This window comes from Danio rerio, chromosome 7, assembly GCF_049306965.1.
Source record: "Danio rerio strain Tuebingen ecotype United States chromosome 7, GRCz12tu, whole genome shotgun sequence".
Lineage (NCBI taxonomy): Eukaryota > Metazoa > Chordata > Actinopteri > Cypriniformes > Danionidae > Danio > Danio rerio.
In genome coordinates this window covers 32,986,911-33,011,738 of record NC_133182.1, presented here as the reverse complement: position 1 = coordinate 33,011,738, position 24,828 = coordinate 32,986,911, and the positions used below count along the sequence as shown (strand labels likewise).

General features: G+C 32.0%; 1 protein-coding gene across 3 annotated transcripts in view; it reads left to right on the top strand.

Annotated features, from left to right (window-relative positions):
- Window positions 1-24,828, top strand: part of pkp3b (plakophilin 3b) — a 54,090-nt gene that overhangs the window by 20,008 nt on the left and 9,254 nt on the right. For all 3 annotated transcript variants that reach the window (XM_068222642.1, XM_002662838.6, XM_073908641.1), the window contains 8 exons: window positions 9,318-9,522; window positions 12,090-12,264; window positions 12,821-12,938; window positions 13,653-13,817; window positions 15,503-15,682; window positions 18,398-18,551; window positions 19,030-19,225; window positions 20,936-21,023. In XM_068222642.1, coding sequence (XP_068078743.1) covers window positions 9,318-9,522; window positions 12,090-12,264; window positions 12,821-12,938; window positions 13,653-13,817; window positions 15,503-15,682; window positions 18,398-18,551; window positions 19,030-19,225; window positions 20,936-21,023 — 1,281 coding nt within the window. The remainder of the gene's footprint in view (window positions 1-9,317; window positions 9,523-12,089; window positions 12,265-12,820; window positions 12,939-13,652; window positions 13,818-15,502; window positions 15,683-18,397; window positions 18,552-19,029; window positions 19,226-20,935; window positions 21,024-24,828) is intronic.

The window sequence follows — 24,828 nt, the reverse complement described above, 5'->3', positions numbered from 1 at the left end:
TGTGAGTAAAATATACAGTGTAAGATACTTCTCACAGAGAAATATTTCTCAAGTGCTGCATTTATAAGTATAATAGTTTTAATAAATACTTTATTTTGTCTTTGCCATGATCACAGTACACAATATTTAAGCATCTATAACTTTTAACTCTTCTTTGCAAAAAACTGTGGATGTAGAACAGATTTTTCAGCAACTGTTACTGTTTTAGTTTAGGAAGATAATTATTGAGAAAATTCCTCTGCTGGTGTGGGAGAGAAGTACATTGACATAGCCTTGCAAAGCTTTTTACAGAAATCTCATTTTGCATGCTATCTTCATCAAATGTGAAATATAAACTCATAAAACATTTGGCTTTCAAGCATTATTTTTTCTAGATCATTACATTAATGTTTTCCTTTGTTTGTATATGGAAAAACAAATATTGAACATGATACAATTTTTTTCACATAACTTCATAATATCTAACTTTTGATAGCATGAAACTTCCCTGATAGACCGTAGTAAAGCTCAAAGTGTCCTCTTTCCAATGATACCTAATTTTATCAGCTTACTAGGGTCAAGAACTGTTACTGTTTAAAGTTAGGTAGGTGTAAATCCCTAACTAGTTGTTTTACAAAAAACTTCAGCTTAAGGTGCAGTTTAAATGTTTAACTAGGTTAATTAGCCAAGTCATTGGCTCTGTGGTTTGTTCTGTAGCCATCAAAACAAAACAAATAAACAAACAAAAAATATTATATAAATAATATTGACCTTGAGTGTGTTTCTGAAAACCATTGTTAGCCAATTAAGGTTGCAAGTTCCGTCGTTACAAGCATAGTTCTTTGATTTAGTGTTTCCCAAATCTGTCGTTCCAACGAACATTCGCAAACTGCTTCTCAAACTTGTACGCTTGTAACTACACCTCTAGAGCTGTAGTTAAGCATAGTTCCATCCTGGTTGTGTTCTATTGCCAGTTATCCCCCCTATGCCCTATTCATTTAGAACGTTCCAATATTTAACCTTGAATGATTAAAAAAAAAAATTAAAGTCATCACTCTTAGGTGTAATTTGATTTTAAAGTATTTTTGCAATTTAGTTTTAGCGATCTTCATATTGACAATTGCGTTCCCTTTGTAGTGTACTTTGAAAACATTTATGACATTTTGAATGCAGCCATGGCTCATGACAAAAGTTATAGGTAACCTATTATTTTAAAGCGGAATCTACATTACCAAAGCTGGTGAAAGAAAAATATATAGCATACAATAATGCTTTTAATTTATAGTAGGTTATTCATTAAGAAATGTATTTGTAGCCTACTGTATATGACATGGGCTTAGTGGTTAGAATAGTTCTGCAGTTGTTTGAATGTATCACATTTGTAAAAGTAGAAAAATAAATAAATAAAAAATACCCTAGTCAATAATAATAATAATAATAATAATAATAATAATTATTATTATTATTATTATTATTATTATTATTATTATTATTGTTTCTGTTGTTGTTGTTGTTGTTGTTATTATTTAATTATTTTCTGAATAAATAGCCTACTGTAGTTTACAACCATAAACAAGTTATATGACTTATATATAAGATTAATGTGTTAGCTAAGTGGTTTTATGTTTTAGCATAGAATATGGCATATTCTGAATAATATTTGTAAAAGAAACAAAGGCCCTGTATGTGCTGTTTACATATGTTTCAGTTAATATAGAAAAAGACGAGTGCATGTTTTTACCAAAACTAATATTGTATTTTTTTACGTATGTGTGCGAGTAAAACAATATAATTCTATACAAGAAAATGATGGTAATTTTCTCTTAAGGAGTTGTTACTCCACCCCATTTAGAGCGTCGTTAAGGAGGTTTTACGTTATAACTAACATGGTTTAAATGATGGATCTGTAACAGAGAAACTACGCTTTTGGGGAAACACTACAGAAGTCACTACATTGTTAATTTCTCAAATGATGCATCGTACTATGATAGTTCAGTCACTAGTTATGACGCTTAATGTTAATAATTTTTTTTTGACATGGCTTTTTGTCTGACTGCAATAAAAATATATAGATATTTTTTGAGAATACTATGGAAAAAATTTTGCTCCGTTAACATCAATTGGGAAATATTTGAAAAATAATTACATTTTGACAGTAACGCTAATAATATAGTATTCAGCTGTATCTCTGTATGATTGAGCATCGTCAAGCTCAAGGCTAAGTGTCCTGTTCTTCGCTATTGTTATGTGTTTTATTCAAGCCACATGGAGAGAATACCTTCACCCTGACCTTAATCTTTTTTCCTGGACCTCAGGGGGCAGAACATTCCGCCTGAGAGCACATCATGGCAAAACACAGTCAGATGTTTGAGCTGGTTGCCATGTTGGGCAGAAAAAGTTTTTTAAGTTAAGCTTTTTTAAGTCAGGTGAATTCCTAACTTTGTCTGATGCACAGAAACGGGATCCTTTAAAAGGAACTCGGGTCATTAAGATTTGTAGGGCCTCATATAAAACAAAAGATGTTGTTGAGTGCTGAAAAATGTAGTTAAAAACACAAAGATTTATTCTATTTAATAAAAGGTATATTCATTTCAACTATAGGTGCCATAATTATTTTAAGTGTACAGTGCCTAATGTTATTCTACTCTGAATATAAAATTCTAATATGACGCCACATTTAGTGGCTTTTCAATTGCTGCTTGTTAAAAATATTTATTTAATATCGAATGAGAAGCGCCTTGAAGGGGCGGGGCATGTCAGATACTAGAGAGCATTTGATTGGTCAAGATTTAATGTGAAACTGACTGAAGTATGAAGTGACATGAATAAAAGTGTTGATCAATTTAGACAGAGGTGACCATCTGCAAGCTTTGGATGTTTATATCAGGTTTATAACTTATAAATGCGAAATTTGTCAATGTTTTGGTGTGCACTAGCTTGTAGATATCCGGAAAACTAGCAATACTGATACTAACATCCAGTGGTGGAAAGAGTACTGAAAAATCATACTCAAGTAAAAGTACCACTACTTGCTTAAAAATGTAGTGCGAGTAGAGTAAAAGTATCAGTTGTAAATATTACTCAGAGCATGAGTAAAAAGTAGACCTTTCAAAGGTACACAAGAGAACTGAGTATTATGCTGTGTAAAGCTGATGCATTTACATGTAATTACATTTGTAAAACACTCCATACTTGATACATTCTTGTCAGCATCTGGGATAGAACCTGGGTCTCCGGTGTGAGAGGCGAATCACTTATCCACTGAGCTACTGGAAGTTGATATATGCTGACACACTATACATATACACACATGTACACTCCATACATTTACACACGATACACTTTATACATATACATGTTCCATACATGATACACTTCATACATGTGCACACATGATATACTCCATACATATGCACACATGATACATTCTATACATACACACACAATATACTTTATACATATACACACATTATACACTCCATATATGATACACTGTAGACACACATGATATATTCTATACATACACACATATGATACACCATACATATACACACGGTACACTTTAGACATATACATATTCCATACATTTACACACATGATACATATAGACTTCATACATATGCACACATAATACATTCTATACATACACACATGATACACTCCATATATGATACACTATAAACACACATAATACATTCTATACATACACACATATGATACACCATACATAAATACACATGATACACTCCATAAATATGCAGACATGATGCACTTTATACATAATACACTCTTGTCAGCGTCTGGGATAGAACCTGGGTCTCTGGTATGAGAGGTGAATCACTTACCCACTGAGCTACTGGAAGATGATGAATCTTGACACACTATGCATATACACACATGTACACACTATACATATACACTCCATACATTTACACACATGATACACTTTAGACATATACATATTCCATACGTTTACACACATGATACACTATACATATACACTTCATACATATGCACACATGATCCACTCCATACATATGCACACGATACTCTCCATACATATGCTCACATGATACATTCTATAAATACACAAACGATACACATTATACATAGACACACAATACATTCTATACATATGCACACATGATACATTCTATACATACACACTAGAGCTGCACAATTAATCGTTAAAAGATCGCAATCTCGATTTGACCACCTAGACGATCTTAATCCAGCATTTCTACGATTCTGCCAATCATATTTTCAAGTTCAGGAGTGAAGAAAAGGCGAGTGCACAAGTCTTTTCATTGTTTCACACACGTTGCTCAGTGACATTGACACAAATAAATGTTTACAGTGTCAGTATAACTACTCTAGCCTATATAATGTTGAATATAATCTGATAATGGCAATGTCTGATTTTACCAGTGAATGAATTTGTCTAATATGACAGATAGCAAGTATATATCTCAAACATAATAATTCAACATCGGAATTATTATTTGTAGAATAGAATTATTTACTGAAACCAGTAGACCTACACATAATATTATTATCGATGTAGTGCCATATGTTTTTTACCATAGGCTACCTTTATTTTACATGTACAGAATCGTAAGAGAATCGTGATCTTTATTTTAAGCAAAAAAAATGTGATTCTAATTTTAGCCAGAATTGTGCAGCTCTTATACACACATATGATACACCATACATATACACACATGATGTACTCCATAAATATGCAGACATGATACACTTTATACATAATACACTTTTGTCAGCCTCTGGGATAGAACGCGGGTCTTCGGTGTGAGAGGCGAATCACTTACAAACTGACATATACATATTCCATATGTTTACACACATGATACACCATACATATACAATTCATACATATGCACACTTGATACACTCCATACATATGCACACATGATACACTCCATATATGATACACTGTAGACACACATGATACATTCTATATATACACACATATGATACACCATACACATGGTGTGAGAGGCGAATCACTTACCCACTGAGCTACTGGAAGTTGATGAATCCTGACACACTATACATATACACACATGTACACACTATGCATATACACTCCATACATTTACACACATGATACACTTTTTACATATACATGATACACTTCATACATATAGACACGCAATACATTTTATACATATGCACACATAATACACCATGCATACACACACATGATATACTCCATACATATGCGCACATGATACACTCCATACATATACAAACATGATACACTTCATATATATAGATACACGATACATTCTATACATATGCACACATGAAATACTCTATACAAATGCAAACATGATACATTCTATACATACAATACACTTTATACATATACACACATGATACACTCCATATATGATACACTGTAGACACACATGATACATTCCATACATATACAAACATAATACACTTTAGACATATACATGTTCCATACACTTTAGACATATACATATTCCATACATTTACACCATACATAAACACTTCATACATATGCACACATGATACACTCCATACATGTACGATACATTTTATGCATATACACACATGATACACTCCATGTATGATACACTGTAGACACACATGATCCGTTCTGTACATACACAGATATGATACACCATACATATACACACGATACACTTTATACATGATACACTTTTGTCAGCGTCTGGGATAGAACCCGGGTCTCCGGTGTGAGAGGCGAATTACTTACCAACTGAGCTACTGGAAGTTGATGAATGCTGACACACTATACATATACACATGTACACTCCATACATTTACACACATGATACACTTTAGACATATACATATTCCATGTTTACACACATGGTACACCATACATATACACTTCATACATATGCACACTTGATACACTCCATACATATGCTGACATGAAACACTCCATACATATGCACACATGAGACACTCCATATATGATACACTGTAGACACACATGATACATTCTATATATACACACATATGATACACCATACATATACACACATGATATACTCCATAAATATGCTGACATGATACACTCCATACATATACATACATACTCTATATATATACACACACATGTACACTCCATACATTTACACACGAAACACTTTATTCATATACATATTCCATATGTTTACACACATGATACACCATACATATACACACATGATAGACTCCATAAATATGCAGACATGATACACTCCATACATATACACACATGATACAATTTATACATACACTATACATATACATTCCATACATTTACACACGATACACTTCATACATATAGACACGCAATACATTTTATACATATGCACACATGATACACCATGCATACACACACGACATACTCCATACATATGCGCACATAATACACTCCATACATATACAAACATGATACACTTCATACATATAGATACACGATACATTCTATACATATGCACACATGATACACCATACATAAACACACACGAGATACTCTATACATACACACATGATACACTTTATACATATACACACATGATACACATGATACATTCTATACATAAACACACATGATACACTTTAGACATATACATTTTCCATACACTTTAGACATATACATATTGCATACATTTACACCATACAATAACACTTCAATAACACTTCATACATATGCACACATGATACATTACATACATGTACGATACACTTTATACATATACACACATGATACACATGATACATTCTATACATAAACACACATGATACACTTTAGACATATACATTTTCCATACACTTTAGACATATACATATTGCATACATTTACACCATACAATAACACTTCAATAACACTTCATACATATGCACACATGATACATTACATACATGTACGATACACTTTATACATATACACACTCTATATATGATACACTGTAGACACATATGATACGTTCTGAACATACACACATATGATACACCATACACATACACACGATACACTTTATACATGATACACTTTTGTTAGCGTCAGGGATAGAACCCGGGTCTCCGGTGTGAGAGGCGAATCACTTACAAACTGAGCTACTGGAAGTCGATGAATGCTGACACACTATACACATACACACATGTACACTCCATACATTTACACACGATACACTTTAGACATATACATATTCCATGTTTACACACATGGTACACCATACATATACACTTCATACATATGCACACTTGATACACTCCATACATATGCTGACATGAAACACTCCATACATATGCACACATGATACACTCCATATATGATACACTGTAGACACACATGATACATTCTATATATACACACATATGATACACCATACATATACACACATGATACACTCCATACATTTACACACATGATACACTTCATACATATAGACACGCAATACATTTCATACATATGCACACATACGATATACTCCATACATATGCGCACATGATACACTCCATACATATACAAACATAATACACTTTAGACATATACATGTTCCATACACTTTAGACATATACATATTCCATACATTTACACCATACATAAACACTTCATACATATGCACACATGATACACTCCATACATGTACGATACATTTTATGCATATACACACATGATACATACCATGTATGATACACTGTAGACACACATGATACGTTCTGTACATACACACATATGATACACCATACATATACACACGATACACTTTTTACATGATACACTTTTGTCAGCGTCTGGGATAGAACCCGGGTCTCCGGTGTGAGAGGCGAATTACTTACCAACTGAGCTACTGGAAGTTGATGAATGCTGACACAATATACATATACACATGTACACTCCATACATTTACACACATGATACACTTTAGACATATACATATTCCATGTTTACACACATGGTACACCATACATATACACTTCATACATATGCACACTTGATACACTTGATACACAGATTGTTATGTTGCTTAATTTTAAGCCCTGTCAGTGATCCACACATCATCCACATTTCTGTCATATTTAATTTCCTACCTTATTAGAGAAGCAGCACCAGGTTAATCTCCCCTTTCACAAGTCTTTCATGCAAAGAAATCTCCTCAGGTCTTTGGATAATTCTGCATTCAGACGTTCAGACGTCTTTATATAAGTTCAGTATTGTTGTTGCAGATGAAATCTTACACAGAAAATGCGATTTAAATATTTTCCAGTTGGTTAGAGATTAATTAACAGTCATACAAACATCTTTACCGAAGCCTCTCTACTTAACGGTTGGTCTCGCTCGTCCTTCATGTTTGTAGTTTTTATATACCTCTGTGTGTAGTTCTAATCAAATATATGTCTAACACACAATGTACTGCTGGCAATATCAGCGGTTAGAGTATGGACGCTTATACACTTAAAGTTTTTCCTGGAAATAGTAAACCATCCGGGAACCTTTGACATACTCTTTTTCAACATACTACAATTTGGGACATACTAAATCTATTTTTGAATGCTATTTAGGACGAATAGTATGCGAATTGTGATGCAGCAAATAAATTGTTTAACATTTTATAATGAACTTATTACAGTAAAAACAAAAACAATTTCATTGATTATAGAATGGAGTTACACTAGTTTTTGCCTTGATTTGCTCGCTAATGTCTTCTGCATAGACCTCTTGCCATCGAGTGACAGTATTTACATTTTTGAAAATCCGATTCACTTACAAGATTTATATATATATATATATATATATATATATATATATATATATATATATATATATATATATATATATATATATATATATAAATATATATATATATATATATATATATATATATATATATATATATATATATATATATATATATATATATATATATAAATAGTTTGCTTTTTGGTAGCTCAGCAAAAAAACAAACCACACACAGGAATCTCTGGACTAGGCCAAAGGAGAATGACTGAATGAAAAAGTCTTGCATTGGAAGGTAATTGGTTCATGTAAACCAGATTCTTTCAATGTAAACATGCTCATTAGTATAAGCAGTCATTCATTCATTTTCTTTTTGGCTTAGTCCCTTTATTCATCGGGGGTCACAACAGCAGAATGAACCGCCAACTTATCCAGCATATGTTTTATGCAGCAAATGCCCTTCCAGGCGCAACCCAACACTGGAAAGCACTCACACACTGCGCCACATTGACGCCTAAGTATAAGCAATGAAGAAATAATTTTAAAAAGTATTTCTTCCAGAAACAAACTAAATTTATAACCTCTTGCACAGGTGCGGAGTTTAAAGGGCATCTCAGCCCTGGTGCAGCTGTTCAGCAGTGAGAACCAGGAGGTGCAGCGCTACGCTACAGGTGCTACACGCAACCTCATCTATGAGAATATGGACAACAAAACAGCCCTTATTGAAGCCGGCGGCATTAGCAAACTCATTGGTGCTTTAAGAGAACCAGATGATGAACTACGCAAAAATATCACAGGTACGTCTGACTGACTGGTTGATTTTTCTTCAGAGGAGTGGAAATAATTTGGACTATGAACTTGAATTTGGAAATACAGAGTGGCACTTGTATCTTAGCCAGAAGTCAAGCGTATTTATTAGTAGATCAGTATTGATTCAGTACAAAAGTCCACCTACAACTGCTTGGATTGAGGACTGTTGGTGCAAACAGGTGGAGAGTTAAGTAGAGCAGTGAGTGCATTCAGAGTCAGAGCGAGAGCAGAGAAGAAAGGGAAAAGTAGTCTGGCCGTTAGCTGGATTCACTCCAAGTCTCAGATGCAGTGGGAAGGAGACTCCCAGAAGCCTTTGTGCTTTGTGAGCTCTGCTATCACCCCCACCCGCTCATGCTCTCACTCACTTAGTAAACAATCCTTGACATTCTTTCCTGCTGGACTCTGGGTTGCCAGGTCTCTCAGTGACGTTTTATGATCTGTCATGAGTTTACAGCTTTGCAATACACTTTGTGTCACTCTGTGTACTGAACTTCAGCATACTAAAGAGCACTAAGAAGACTAAAAGTTGGGATTTATCCTTTTTATTTATAACTTTTTTTACTGTTTGTGTTATTTATATTATATACAGTGTCAATTACATTTGAAATTTTACATTTGAATACTTTGACTAAGCAGTTTTGTGTTAGTACAATCATCCCTGCATGTCACTTAATCTATTTTTAATGAACATGAACTAAAAATATTTACTTTTTTTAAAGGCATCATATAATAAAAATCTGAATATAGCTAGGTATAGCTAGCTGAATAGTTATAAAAGTACATAGAAGTGACATACCATAATGCTCAAACACCATTTTTTCTTCGTTCTTAAGCACAAACTGTGAATCTAAAATCCTGGTAGCCTATTGGAAAAAAAAACACTGACTCTGATGACGATGATCTACACAGAGTGACAATTATAAATGTCCTAGGCTGTGTTTGGTTGGCTACAACGTTTCCTAGTGAGGTTACAACAATGATACTTTCTCCCCCTTATTTTTAAGTTTATCTATGCTTGTATTATATCTACTATGTATGTGGGACTCTTATTTTGAAAACAGGACAGACTATAAGGAAGCAGGCTGTCATTCATGACCATCTAGTCTCATTCGTTCACAGCAAAATGTGGGATATACAGATCATAAATTTACTCAATCCCTCCCCGAAGAGGCATACTTTTGTTAGTTTATTGTGTATAGTGCGAAATTTGCAGCGTATGTTTGTAATGAAGCAACAAACACTGCAAGTAACTGCTGAATCTATGCGTTTAATGCAAGTTTATATTCATATTGCTCAGTTTACTGTGACTTTTCTGGAGACAGGGTGCTAATAAACTTCAAAGACCCATCTATTTATGCAGAGGCTGATATTGATTCATGACTTTGTTTTTGTATATGTAAAAACTGCAAAATAAAACTGAAAGTACATCTCTGTCAGCTCATTTTGTCAAGTATAAATATAAATTAGCCTTTATTTCATCCACAACACAACTCAGGAGTTGAAAATGGACCTGTAAAGCCATTTCTGGAAAATGTATGCACTTACTTAAGCCACACACCATCTATTTAATTTAATATATTGCTTTAATGCATTGTATTGCACCTTTAACTAGTATGATTATTTAGGTCATAAGACCAACAGAGTTATTTAAGCAATATTATCCTGTAGGGGCATTTCTGCTAAAACAAGCTTTTTATTTTACATAGCTAAACTACTGTAACTTAGCTTGGGTTCATTTAGTTTTCTTCAGTGTAAATGGAAGAAATTCACACAAATATTTTTTATCAAAGCGATAATTATGGAAAAATCAAGTTTTTGTGATGCAACACATACAGTTGAATTATCTGAATTATTATACCCCCTTTGAATTTTTTCCCAATATATTTAATAAATATTTCCCAAACAATGTTTAACAGAGCAAGGAAATGTTCACAGTATGTTTAACAATATTTTATCTTCCGTAGAAAGTCTTATTTGTTTTATTTCTGCTAGAATAAAAGCACTTTTAACGTTTATAAGAAATATATATATATATATATATATATATATATATATATATATATATATATATATATATATATATATATATATATATATATATATATATATATTTTATTTTTTTAATAGTTCTTTCTTCTCTGTCTTTAAATATTACAACTTCTTAAATATAAAAAACATAAAAAATGACTTCATTTGTCTTCTGGGAAGTGATCGAATCATTGCATCATTGTTTGCATTGCTGTGTGAGCGACAGGTTGTCCTGCCCTTGTGCAGCTAAACACAAGAATTAAATAATTCAAATAATAATATAAAAATAATTGTAATTTTATTATATAAATTTTTAAATATAATTAATATAATAATTTATTTTAAGTAATAGTATAATAATAATAATAAAAATGGGTGCACATAAATCATTTATATAAAGAAATGGAACTTTCAAAATAAAAATTATCAGTTTGGATTTTTATGGTGACTTCAAAAACCATCCATCAGGATTTACAAATGTAAATGGTATTCATAAGCAAAAAGCTAAACTTATTCCCTTCTGTAGGTATTTTGTGGAACCTATCATCTAAAGATAGTCTGAAGGAGAGGTTGGCCAGAGAGAGTTTGGCTGAGCTGACAGAGAGAGTGCTGGTGCCTCTGTCTGGAGGAGGAGATGCTGGAGTCATTCAACAGAGCGCGTCTGAGGCTGATATATTCTTCAACACCACAGGCTGCCTCAGGTACTGCTCTCACATGCCTTCAGTTTCAGATTCCTGCATGCATACCTATGCAAATGCATGCACAGCACGGTCAAAAATTAACAAAAACATGGAGCAAATATGTCAAACATTGTAGTAAGGCATTTAAATTGTGCAAACATTTTAACAAAAAACAATCATACATTAAATTACAAGTTGTATATTTCATGATGTATAAGAGCTAGGAATAATGTTGTGCATTATGTCACAAAAGGATCCAAAAGTAATGCTCATTAAAAAAAAATGAAAAGAGTTTTGGGACGACAGTCTGGCTTACAGTTGCCAGGTTGGCATTGCAAATAAAAATAATAATTAATGCAAATAAAAAGAAAAAGTTTTAAACAGATACACCATATATAAACACATGTCATTGTGTACTATTATAAATGTGTTTATGGCTTGTAGTCTCTGTTTTTGCCAATTATACTAGATAAAGTGTACGTTACAGATTGGATTTTTCAATAGAAGGATTTACCTGCAATAAATTTTTAAACATTTCTGCTTGAAAACATCTTGTTACCAACCCCTATATTGGAAGGAACCTGAGCTCGGTGAATGAAAGGACCAGGCAGCAGATGCGGGAAACTCGAGGGCTAGTGGACTCTCTGGTGGGATACATTCAAAACTCCCTGCAGGAGGGCAAAGGAGAGAACAAGGTCAGACCTGGGAAGCAACATCCAGATCTAGTGTTTGCTAATATACTAGCCTTGAGCCTGTGCACAAAATGTTTCTTTGCCTAGAGTTACAACCTTAGAGTGCAGTTAGAATTATATTGTTGTATAATAAATATTTGTTAAAAGTATAGTTCGCCTAAATATATATGTCAATTTTGTCATTGTTTTCTCACTCTTTACTTGTTCCAAATATTTCAATACAATAGAGTTTTTTCTTCTTCTGTTGAACACAAAAAAAAGGTATTTTGTAGATTGTTAGATGATATTTCTTACTATTGATGTCAATTAAATTTTAAATATCTTATTTTGTGTTCAAAGGGATAGTTTACTTTAAAATGAAAATGTCCCCAAACTTTACTGAATTTCTTTCTTCTGTTGAAAACAATAGTTATTCTGAAAATGTAGGAAAGAAGAAACCATTGTCATACATAGTAGAAACTAAAAATATTATGGACGTCAATGGCTGTTTTTTCCCCCCAACATTCTTCAGAATATCTTTCTTTGTGCTCAACAGAAAGAAATTCTTACATGTTTAAAATAAATAGTAAGTGTAAATGTACTCTTTAACGTACAGTACGTGTAAATGTAGGTGAGTAAATGTCATTTTTTGGGTGAACTGTCCTTTTAAGGATGTCATCTGTTGTAATCATTTCTAAAAGCTCCTGAAATCCTCCTTTTGTAACTGTGGGCCTGTAGGGTGTAGAAAACTGTGTGTGTGTGCTGCGTAACCTGTCGTACCAGCTGTACTCTGAGATCCCGTCTTCAGTTCAGATGCGTCTAGAAGGACCCACTCGAGCACAGGACACACGGCACAGCGACGCCATCGGCTGCTTCACACCACAGAGCAAGAAAGCAAAAGATGTAAGTCACCAGTCTTTCATCACATCAACCCTCCATTCACTAATTATGCATTTCATTTTTGACCACATGGTGTTTTTAATGTAATATTTGACAAAATCGGGCATCATGGTGGCGCAGTGTGTAGCACGATCGCCTCACAGCAAGAAGGTTGCTGGTTTGAGCCTCGGCTGGGTCAGTTGGCTTTTCTGTGTGGAGTTTGCATGTTTTCCCTGTGTTCGTGTGGGTTCCCTCCGGCCAAAAAGAAAATAAATTTATGAATTTGACAAATCATGTGCTATAATAATACATATATTTGATGTTTTTTTTTGTACACAACCGTTCAAAAATTTGAGTTCAATGAGATTTGTCTTATGTTCACCAAATACCAATGAACATATTTGTAGCATTTAATATAAAAATACAATAACAACTGCAACATTTTGCTATATAATTAATTTTTATTGTGTGTTTTTTATTCAGGTTATTCTTGTGATGGAAAACTAAATTTTATTAAAACTCTAGAATACAGGACACAGTACGTTAATGCACTTACTGACATGAACAAAATGCTTGTACAGCATTTATTAATCATAGTTCAACATTTTCTAATGCACTATTAAAAGCTGTGTGTGTTAACATTAGCTAATGTTAAAATGTTATGACTTCTCGATGTTAATCTAGGGACATTTATTTTGTGACCATTCTGTGTAATGCGGGAGGAAAAGATCCACGCATCAACAAAAAATACTGTCCAAAAAATAATCATTTAGTACACAAATCCAAAATAAACAGAAAATAACAAAAATAAAGAATAATAATATAGATAACAACAAATAACAGCAAAAGGTAAACTAAATACAATTTCTAACAACAAAAATAATCCAAAAATAATACACCTCGCAGGATAATAGACCTTAAATAATAGACCTCGCTAAAGAAAACAAAATCAATAAAAATCAATCTAACTCAGTTTAACCCTTTTACCTAACTGAAAACAAAATAATCGAAAGCCTTATCCTAAACCTAAAGTCTTCAGTGTTTGCATGTCCTAACTTACATACTCTAATCTAACCAAACAGAAAAATACAAAGACAGCGCTCACTCCTAAACCTGATGTGTCTATACTCACCTATTCACTAGGTGTTCAGCATAGTTCAACATTTACTAATGCATTATTAAAAGTTGTGTGTGTTAACAATAGTTAATGCTCCATAAATTAACATGAACTAAAAGTGTACAACTAAATTTTCATTAAAAAACATCAATTAATGCATCAATAAATGTTCTGTTCATTGTTTGTTCATGTTAATAAGTACAAAAACTTTAAATAATAACTGTATCTCATGTATTGTAAAGTAATCCGAATCAGAATTCTTTAATAAATAGAAAGTATATCATTTTTATATACTTTTTATTGCATAATTATTATTTATGTTTATTAATCTCACCTTGCTGAATAAAAAGAATATATATATATATATATATATATATATATATATATATATATATATATATATATATATATATATATATATATATATATATATATATATATAATTTATTTATTTTTTTAATGGAAAACAAATCTTAATGACCCAAATAAAATATTTATTTAGTTACGTACTGTGACCAGTGCTCTGACAGAGATATAACAGTTCCTCCAACGGCTCTCAGTGTTTTAATGAGTTCATCATGTGTTCCATCAGAGGAATCAAGATCTGACCACCTTCACTGAAGTGGCTCGGGTCCCTAAAGGAGCCGAGTGGCTGTGGCATCCTCAGATTGTCAGTCTTTACAACCAAATCCTGCAAAGCTGCGAGGCAAACACAGCCACACGTGAGGCAGCGGCAGGAGCTCTGCAGAACATCACAGCGGGAGACAGTCGGGTGAGACTCCACTTACTTACAGTAGTCATGTTTACTTTAATATGTTTAATCTTATCTAACATTGCTTTCTCAACTGTAGCTGCACTGGTGACTTTTATTACCTTTGTTTTGTATACATGAACTCAAGCCTTTTTTTTAACTCCAGACATGATGAGTTTTACTTAAACGAGATGCCATGTGAGACACATTTACTAAAAGAAGACATTTCCCCAAAATGTCAATATTGCAGCATAAATCAAACTGTTAAATATATACTTTTCTAATGCCCTATTTATAATGTTATTAGACAGTGATTTTTTTTTATTTGGAGAGACTTTAAATGAAATTATTTTAAATTTGAGTCCTTCAAAAATGCTTCATGGCTAAATCAGAAAACGTTGGGAAAGTATGTGAAACAAATATTTGGAATGTGTGTTTATTTTGGGAAAAAGATCTATACAAATCATGAGAAACACATTAAATAAAGTTTGTTGTATTGTGTGCACTGAAATACAAGTCAAAGTAAATTTGGAAATCACTTCATTCTTTTTTATTTGCATCCCAAATATTTCTGATTTGGTGTTGTAAAATTTTCATCCAACCTTAAACTGTTTTGGATTATTATGTTATGAATTATGTATGGCTGCTAATGTCTATTTATTGTTATAATTTGTTTCAGGAAAAATTGAAAAGCAGATATGGCCATAAAACTCATAACTTTCTCTCTGCTTTGTATACATACTTTGTATGGATGATTCTAATTGCAGATATATTTTGCATTTCAAAAAGATATTAAAGTTTATTTAAAATGATTTCCAGTTTCTTATCAATTTTTGGGGTAATTTTAATAAATTCAGTTTACCAAACACGTTACTTCAGTTTAAACTTAAATGTAGTATTGAATATTAACACTCTTAAAACAATTGCCAACACTGTTACAGTTACTAATTTAAAAAGAAAATACTCCACTTGCTGGCATAAATGCAGAGAGCACAGTTTTGATGTTTTGCTAAATAACTCTTGGTGTAAGAACTTTTCAGGTCAGTGAGATTACACATACCTTTGTTTGCTTCAGATCTTATCAGTGAGGGAAAGTGATGTCAGTTTCTGTATTTTAAACATGTAATTCCAGAGGTAACATGACTGATGAAAGATTTGTGAACTCATTTTTATAAAATTTAAGTTATTGTTATTCAAGTTAATGATATAGAAATATAGGAAGATGACTGTTTATGGTTTTATCAATATAATAAATGAAATATTGTTAAAAGAAATTGAGAGTGAAAATAAATGAACAACAAATCAAAACATTTAAATATATTGATAGATAAAAATACACTTAATTAGTGGGGCAACAAAAATCATGCTTTTTGATCATGACCCGTTTTGCTTGTGGTCCATTACAATGACTTATATGGTTATAAATAAGTCATTGAAATTTAAAATATTTCAAAACAACCATTTAAACACCAAATGTTACCCTGGACACCAAATCCAGTCATAAGTGTTAATATATTTTGTATTTATACATAATCTGAAAGCAGAATAAATAAGCTTTTGGTTGGACAGGATAATATTAGGCTGAGATACTATTTGATACTATTGAACCATTTGAAAATCTGCCATTTGAGGTTTCAAAAAAAGTCTAAATAAAGAGAAAATTGCATTTAAAATAATCTTAGTTCAGCTCTTAGCATATTATTAGTCTAAAAATCAAAGGGGTCACTCATCATGAGTACTTAATGGACACATGCATGCAGCAGGCATTATTATTATTATTATTATTATTATTATTATTATTATTGTTATTATTATTATTATTATTATTATTATTATTATTATAGTAAGACTGCAAGTGTACATGAAATGTGTCATTTGGGACTGGATCAGTGGATCAAAGCTGACACTCAGCTTTAGTATTGCTTTACATAGCAAGAATCGTGTTTTTTTTTTTTTCACAGTCAAATAAAACAACAATGCTACGAAAGACACAAATGTTGGTAAAAACAATAGATGACCATGTTTGATGTGTACTAAAAAATACCTACAATTCTAGTTTAAATGAGTACAAGATATTTATTTTTTCATAGATATTTATTTTTACAAGTATTAGGAAAGCACACTGTGCATGTGTAACCAGGGATGTGTGACTGACAACAGGGGTAAGGATCAAAATGCAGGGTTTTATTGACAGGATGGTCAGGCAAGCAATGATCAACACAGGAGCAAACAGATGTATGAGGGCAAAGCAGAGTCGTAGTTGAAATAGCAGGCAAATGGTCAGAAGGCAGGCAGCATATAGTAATGATCAAACAAAACAAAGCAAATGTTCAAAACACGGAAGGCAAGGCAAGGCAAGGAAACCACGTTTTAACGTCACTGAACAGATAACAAGACTCCGCAACAGTGTTTGTGTTTGAGCAGTACTTATAGTCCATGAATCAGTCCTAGAGCAGCTTCAGCTGTGAAAGTCTAATCAGAGGAGACTTGGAGCAGGTGTGTGCTGAATGACTGAATATGTTGTCCATTTACCAGCAGATTTGTAGTCCTTTGTGAGTGTGAATGTTTTCCAGCGATCTTTGGTGGTTAGATCGCTGGTGATCGCGACAGCTTGTTTGATTCTGTAAATTCCTCCCTATTTTCCTTTGCTTCTTTGTGTTTTATCTGGCTGGCTGTGTGGTTAATTGTTATCAGGCTGTCTTGTTTTCCTTACTATTTTCCTGTGTTCTCTGTCAGTGGGCCTCTGTACTGAGCCGTGTGGCTCTGGAGCAGGAGCGGATGTTGCCGGTGATTCTTGACCTGTTGCGAAGCCCCACGGACGCCGAGCTGCGATCTCTAACCGGCCTTCTGAGAAACCTCTCCCGACACTGCAAAAACAAAGCCGATATGGGTGAGTCAACCCCTTTCTGCCCCCAGCTCTCTGTCTTTAATTACATTTTAATGTGTCAAAAACCTCAGCCAAGTTTTCAACATTCTGGCAAAGAAAACGTCTAGATCAGTAAAAACCCACTTAAAGTTATTGCTCAAGCCGAGAGCTATAAAAAAATGCTCTGACAGTGTATATTTTTCTTCTCACTGCCCGGTGTTGTTCACATTTCCCTCTCGTAGTACTCCACTGGACGGATATCTTACACTGCGTTTTTACTCCCACACGTTTTTTCCAGTTCCCATCAGACTCATACTTGTACCGTTCCCAATATCCGCTGAACTGGCGCCCATTCATCCCCACCCTGACCTCAGATTTGGGCTTCACTGTAATTCACTCCCGCTGGGCCGCAGGGCGCCTCTTTCATCACACTGCACATATATCATTCCTTCTTCTTGTTTGTGTGATTTCGGCTCAATTTGTTATCGCTTCCTCTCCTCAGCTACCAAAGTAGTGAACGTTCTTGTGAACAAGCTGCCCAGTGATGGACATCAGAAAGAGCCGTCCAGTGAGGTGGTGGTGAACATCTGTGGGGTGCTCAACAATCTGGTTACTGGAAGCTCTCTGGCTGCCAGAGACATCACTTACTTTGATGGACTGCCCAAGCTGGTCAGCATTAAGAGTTCCCATGACAACAGGTAATAAAACAGCTGAAATGCTACGAAGAAATAAATTAAACCCTGGAAAGAATAAAGTCCATTTACAGTTGAAGTCAGAATTATTAGCCTTCCTAATTTATTAGCCCCAAAGTATATGTTTTCCCCAATTTGTGTTTAACGAAGAGAAGATTTTTTTCAACAATAGTTTTGATAGCTCATTTTTAATAACTGATTTATTTTATCTTTGCCATGATGACAGTACATTATATTTGACTAGTTATTTTTCAAGACACTTCTATACACCTTAAAGTGACATTTAAAGGCTTAACTAGGTTAATTAAGATATTTAGGCACGTTATTGTATAACGATGGTTTATTCTGTAGACAATCTAAAAAATATCTAGCTTAAAGGGGGCTAATAATTTTACCCTTAAAATGTTTTTTTTTTTAATTAATTTTTTTTCTTCATAAAAACTGCTTTTATTTGAACCAAAATAAAACAAATAAGCCTTTCAACAAAAGAAAAAATATAGGAAATACTGTGAAAATTCCCTTGCTTTGTTAAACATCATTTGGGAAACATTGGGGGAAAAAATCCACAGGAGGGTTAATAATTTTGATTTCAACTGTATGTGACGCTGGACCACACAAATATAACCAATTATGCCCAAATACATTAGAATATTAAATGAAGTTTTATGTTTATGTTAAATAAAGTTTTATGTTTTTTGTAGTACATTTGTTACTGTAAGAAATAAAATTTTAATTAGTAATGTGCATTGCTAAAAACTTAATCTGGACAGTATATATATATATATATATATATATATATATATATATATATATATATATATATATATATATATATATATATATATATATATATATATTTATATATTTATATACACACACACAAACATGCATATACACATTAAATCAAAACTATGCAAAAACCTTTTTTTTGCCTTAATATTTAGGTGTATCTATAACTTATATCACATACATATATATTTTATATCTAAATAAATATAAATAAACATTTTCTCAAATATATGCATAATAGAGAATAAATATACACAGAACAGTCACGTATATTTTGTCAAAACAAACTTTTATTTTGGATGTGATACTATATGTAACATCACTCTGCTTTAAAATTATTAAATTTAATTATTTGTAAATGTAATAGGTTCTCAGTTCAAATATATGTAAAAAAAATGCTTCATTTTGGTTATTCTCAGACTGAATACTGCTAAAGAAATACAATTAGATTTACTGGAAAGTTTACTTTTTATAAAGGAAACACTGCATCAGTTTTAAATAAAATACAATATTTATTTTCATTTTATCATCTTAAAATTAAAACGTGTTTAAATGCAAGATTCACCTACTGTCATGAGGTTAAGAAATGTTGTCATTAAAGGATTGTGATCAAGGTTAGAAGCAATAAATAATTAAAACATTGTAGAACGAGCCTCATATTTGTCACAGGTGTATGATGCTGACAGCCCTATTACTTTTGAAGGTAAAAAAATATTGTTTCTTTAAAAAATAAACCCAACTGATATGATAAGAAATCATAAAAGTTTCTGAAACTGTTCATGCGCTCTTAATTGACCCATTTATCTGCACCTCACCTGCCTGCTGTTGTAATATAGTTTACAAGCTCTTTTATTATTTAGCTGTTTAATCAAGAGCACAATGTCCCAGTACGGCTTCTCAAGTTTCTCTGCTCTTATTCTTTCTCAGTCCTGGAAAGCTGAAAGCAGCGAGAGCCGCCTCCACCGTCCTGTCCAACATGTTTCAGTACAACAAACTTCACAGAGACTACAAACAGGTGAGTCTCAGTGTAAAAACACAGATGAACGTGTTACCGTTCAGAGGTGCAAGCAGCAGACAAAGTGTGACAAAGTCTCGTCTCCTGTGGAATCTGATATGGAAATAGATACCTTTTCTGTATATAGACTTTGCACTGGTGACCGTTGTGTGTATTTGCTTTCTAAGTTTTAATCTGTTTGGCCAATGCTCAACTATTTTATTATGTCAAGTCAATAAATATTGGGCGGTTACAGCATGTCAATGGCTCTTTATGGAGAGTGTCCAAATGCATGTTACTGTGCACTTCTATGTGATAGTTGGCTCCCTCAGTCAGTTATGTTACTGAACTGGAAAAATATTTACCAACAACCTATTACTCATTACCAGACATAAGCAAACATGCTGTGTCTTCTTTATTTTTAATGTGTTCAGTTAGTTTTTTACTTTGTTAAAATGGTTCATTTTCTTTCTTTGCTTTTTATTTTAAAGGGGACCCATTATGCCCCTTTTTACAAGACCTAAATAAGTGTTTGATGTGCCTAAAGTGTGTATGTAAAGTATGTTCTCAAAATACCACACAAATAATGTTTTATAACTCTTTGAATTTGCCCCTTTTAGGCTTTGATCCTAATTCTGCCATTTTGATGACTGTCGCTTTAAATTCAAATGAGCTTTGAACATAGGGCGGAGCTACAAATGTGTCAGCGTTGTGGCAGATTCAAAGGCAAGACTCATATCTAATGCCAATAAGTGAGAGATTGTCATTAATTGGTGAGGTTTTCTCTCTCTGATGACACATACAAAGGAAGAGTGTCAACCATAGTGTTTCAGCAGATATTATTTTATAAAGTGGATTATATTTAATACATTTTTATCATTAAAAGCTGGTGATATTTACAGACTGTTGCCACACAACTGTGTTTAAACCCCTTATAAAAGTGATTTTTGCATAATGGGTCCCCTTACAATGATATTGATTTATATTTACAGCAGATGTGATTTGTCAATGTGCTTAACTCGGGTTTATCATCTGTTCTAAATTCATTTTAAACTATGTCTTCATAGGGCTAATTTTATTTTTGCTTTCTATAACATATAATTAATATCTGATGATGAAAACTTTTTCTTGTTCAGTTTAATCATACAAAGCTGTGCTAAATATTTTGTCCAGTGCAGTTGTTAATTTAATGTAATTAATATGAATTATATATTTTATATGAATTATTGAATTATATTTATTGAATTATATGCCCCATGATTTAGTATTTGTCCTTCTGGACTTAATATAACATTTAAAGACTTAAAAAACAGACCATGATCAAATGAGTTTAGTGAACGCTGAAAAATGTTCCACTCACTATATATACACAAATGATAATATTTCACATTTAATATAATACATCTTTACATTTAACTGTTTCTTTTTCAATGTAAAATTGAACATTTCATCTCAATGTCAGAAAAAAATGCTTCTAAATCATCACATTTACACACTTTTTCAGTTTCAGATTTTTTTTTAAATGCTGATCGGCTCACAAAAAGAACCTTATAGAGCCAAGCTAGAGTTTGACTGTAATACAACGTCTTAAAACGTAAACAACTAAAAAACACAATGTAAATAACTTGTTATTAAATAAGAATATGTAAATAACTCAATATTGCCAAAAATGTCAGATAGAATCTTATAATTCTAAGGTTACAATACTGTACTGTACATGAAATACACAAAACACATTTACAATACTATTATAGATATAATTACAATGTTACAACAATGTCATTACACTGTCATTACTATGTTATTACATAGTAGTTACATCCAAAAGTAAAAGTATGTAATTACACATTTACTTACTTATATGTACAAATAAAAACACAAACACTGTACATGAAATATACAAAGAAACATTTAAACTATAAATGTTATATTGGATGTAATTACTATGCAATAGCAATGTAGTTACATTGTAATGACATAGTAATTAAGTTTGTAATTACATGTGTACTGTGTATATTTTCGTATATAACTGTAGACAACCAAATACTGTATGTGCAATATACAAAGAAACATTTGCATTTATACATATTGTTCTGGATGTTACTACTATGTAATTTCATGTTATGATATAGTAGTTATAATGTAACGACAAAGTATTTTCACACAAGACAAGGAATTACATATTACATCTGAGATTTATAACAGTTTATAACAATGGTTTAAAATGTAATTACATTGTTATTACATCCAATATAAGTTTTTCATTACATATGTGCATTTTTGCTTATAAATTCACAAATACAGTACTTGAAATATACAAAGAAACATAGGTTTATAAATATTATCTTAGATGTATCTTGGATGTAATTACAATGTTATAACAATGCATAGAAACATTATTTACAACGTAACAACACAGTAATTGCACACAAAATAAAAGTTTGTAGTTACATGTGTACTGTGTATATTTCCATATACAACTATAAATGAAGAATAACTGTGCAATATACATTGAAACATTGACATTTATAAATATTGTCTTGGATGTAACTACAATGCAATTTCATGTAATGACATAGTGATTTCAATGCAACGACATAGTGATTACATTCAAGATAAAAGTTTGTAACTACTAAATACATTGTTATAAAAATGTAATAACAATGTAATAACACCGTTGTTACATAGCAATTACATTATTATTATTACATAGCAATTACATTGTTGTTACATTATTATTACATAGTAATTACATTGTTGTTACATTAATATTACATAGTAATCACGTTGTTGTTACATAGTAATAATATCTAAAACAAAAGTTTGTAATTACATATGTACTGCCTATATTTACGTATAAATACACACAGTACATGAAATACATTACAAACAGTACACAGTACAAAGAAATTGTATATTTTATACAATTATATGTATAATAAATGAACAACAGGTCTAATGCAACATATTATAAGATTAAAATATGGAAAAATTATCAGATGGTAACTTTTCCTAATGGATAAACAGCTCTTGGTAATATTTCAGCTTTGTTAACTTTTGTATTAGACATCCTGCCCTCTCTCATATATGTTTCTCTCTCAGTTAATTTCTTTTCTCCCAGAAACATGACTTGTAAAGTTTACCCAAAATAAATGCATTAAAATAATAAAAGATCAAATTTTCCACCATTACAAACATTTTCTTGTGTACCCCTGGTGGTCAGCCGGGTGGCGTGCACCCCAGTTTGTATATATATACAAACTGTGTATATATATATATATATATATATATATATATATATATATATATATATATATATATATATATTTGCCCAGGATGAAACTACAGTGTAACTACATGCAATGACAAATTAATTACAGCCAACGTAAAAGTTTTAAATTTCATATTACAAAAGCTATTATATACAATTCTAGTACACTGTTATAATATTGTAAATACAATGTTATAACAATGTAACTATAATGTTAAAGCAATGTATTTACAATGTTATAACAATGTAATCACAATGTTATAACAATGTAATTACATTGTTATAACACTGTTCTTGAATAGTAATTACATCCAAAATAAAAGTTTGTAGTTACATACGTACTGCCTATATAGACATATAAATACACAAACACTGTATATGAAATATACAAGGAAACATTTGTTTATAAATATTTTCTTAGATGTAATTACTATCCAATAGAAATGTAATTACAATGTAATGACATAGTACGTTTGAAATTACATTTGAAATCACAATGTGTTACTACATAGTGTTTACATCCAAAATAAAAGTTTGTAATTACATATGTACTGC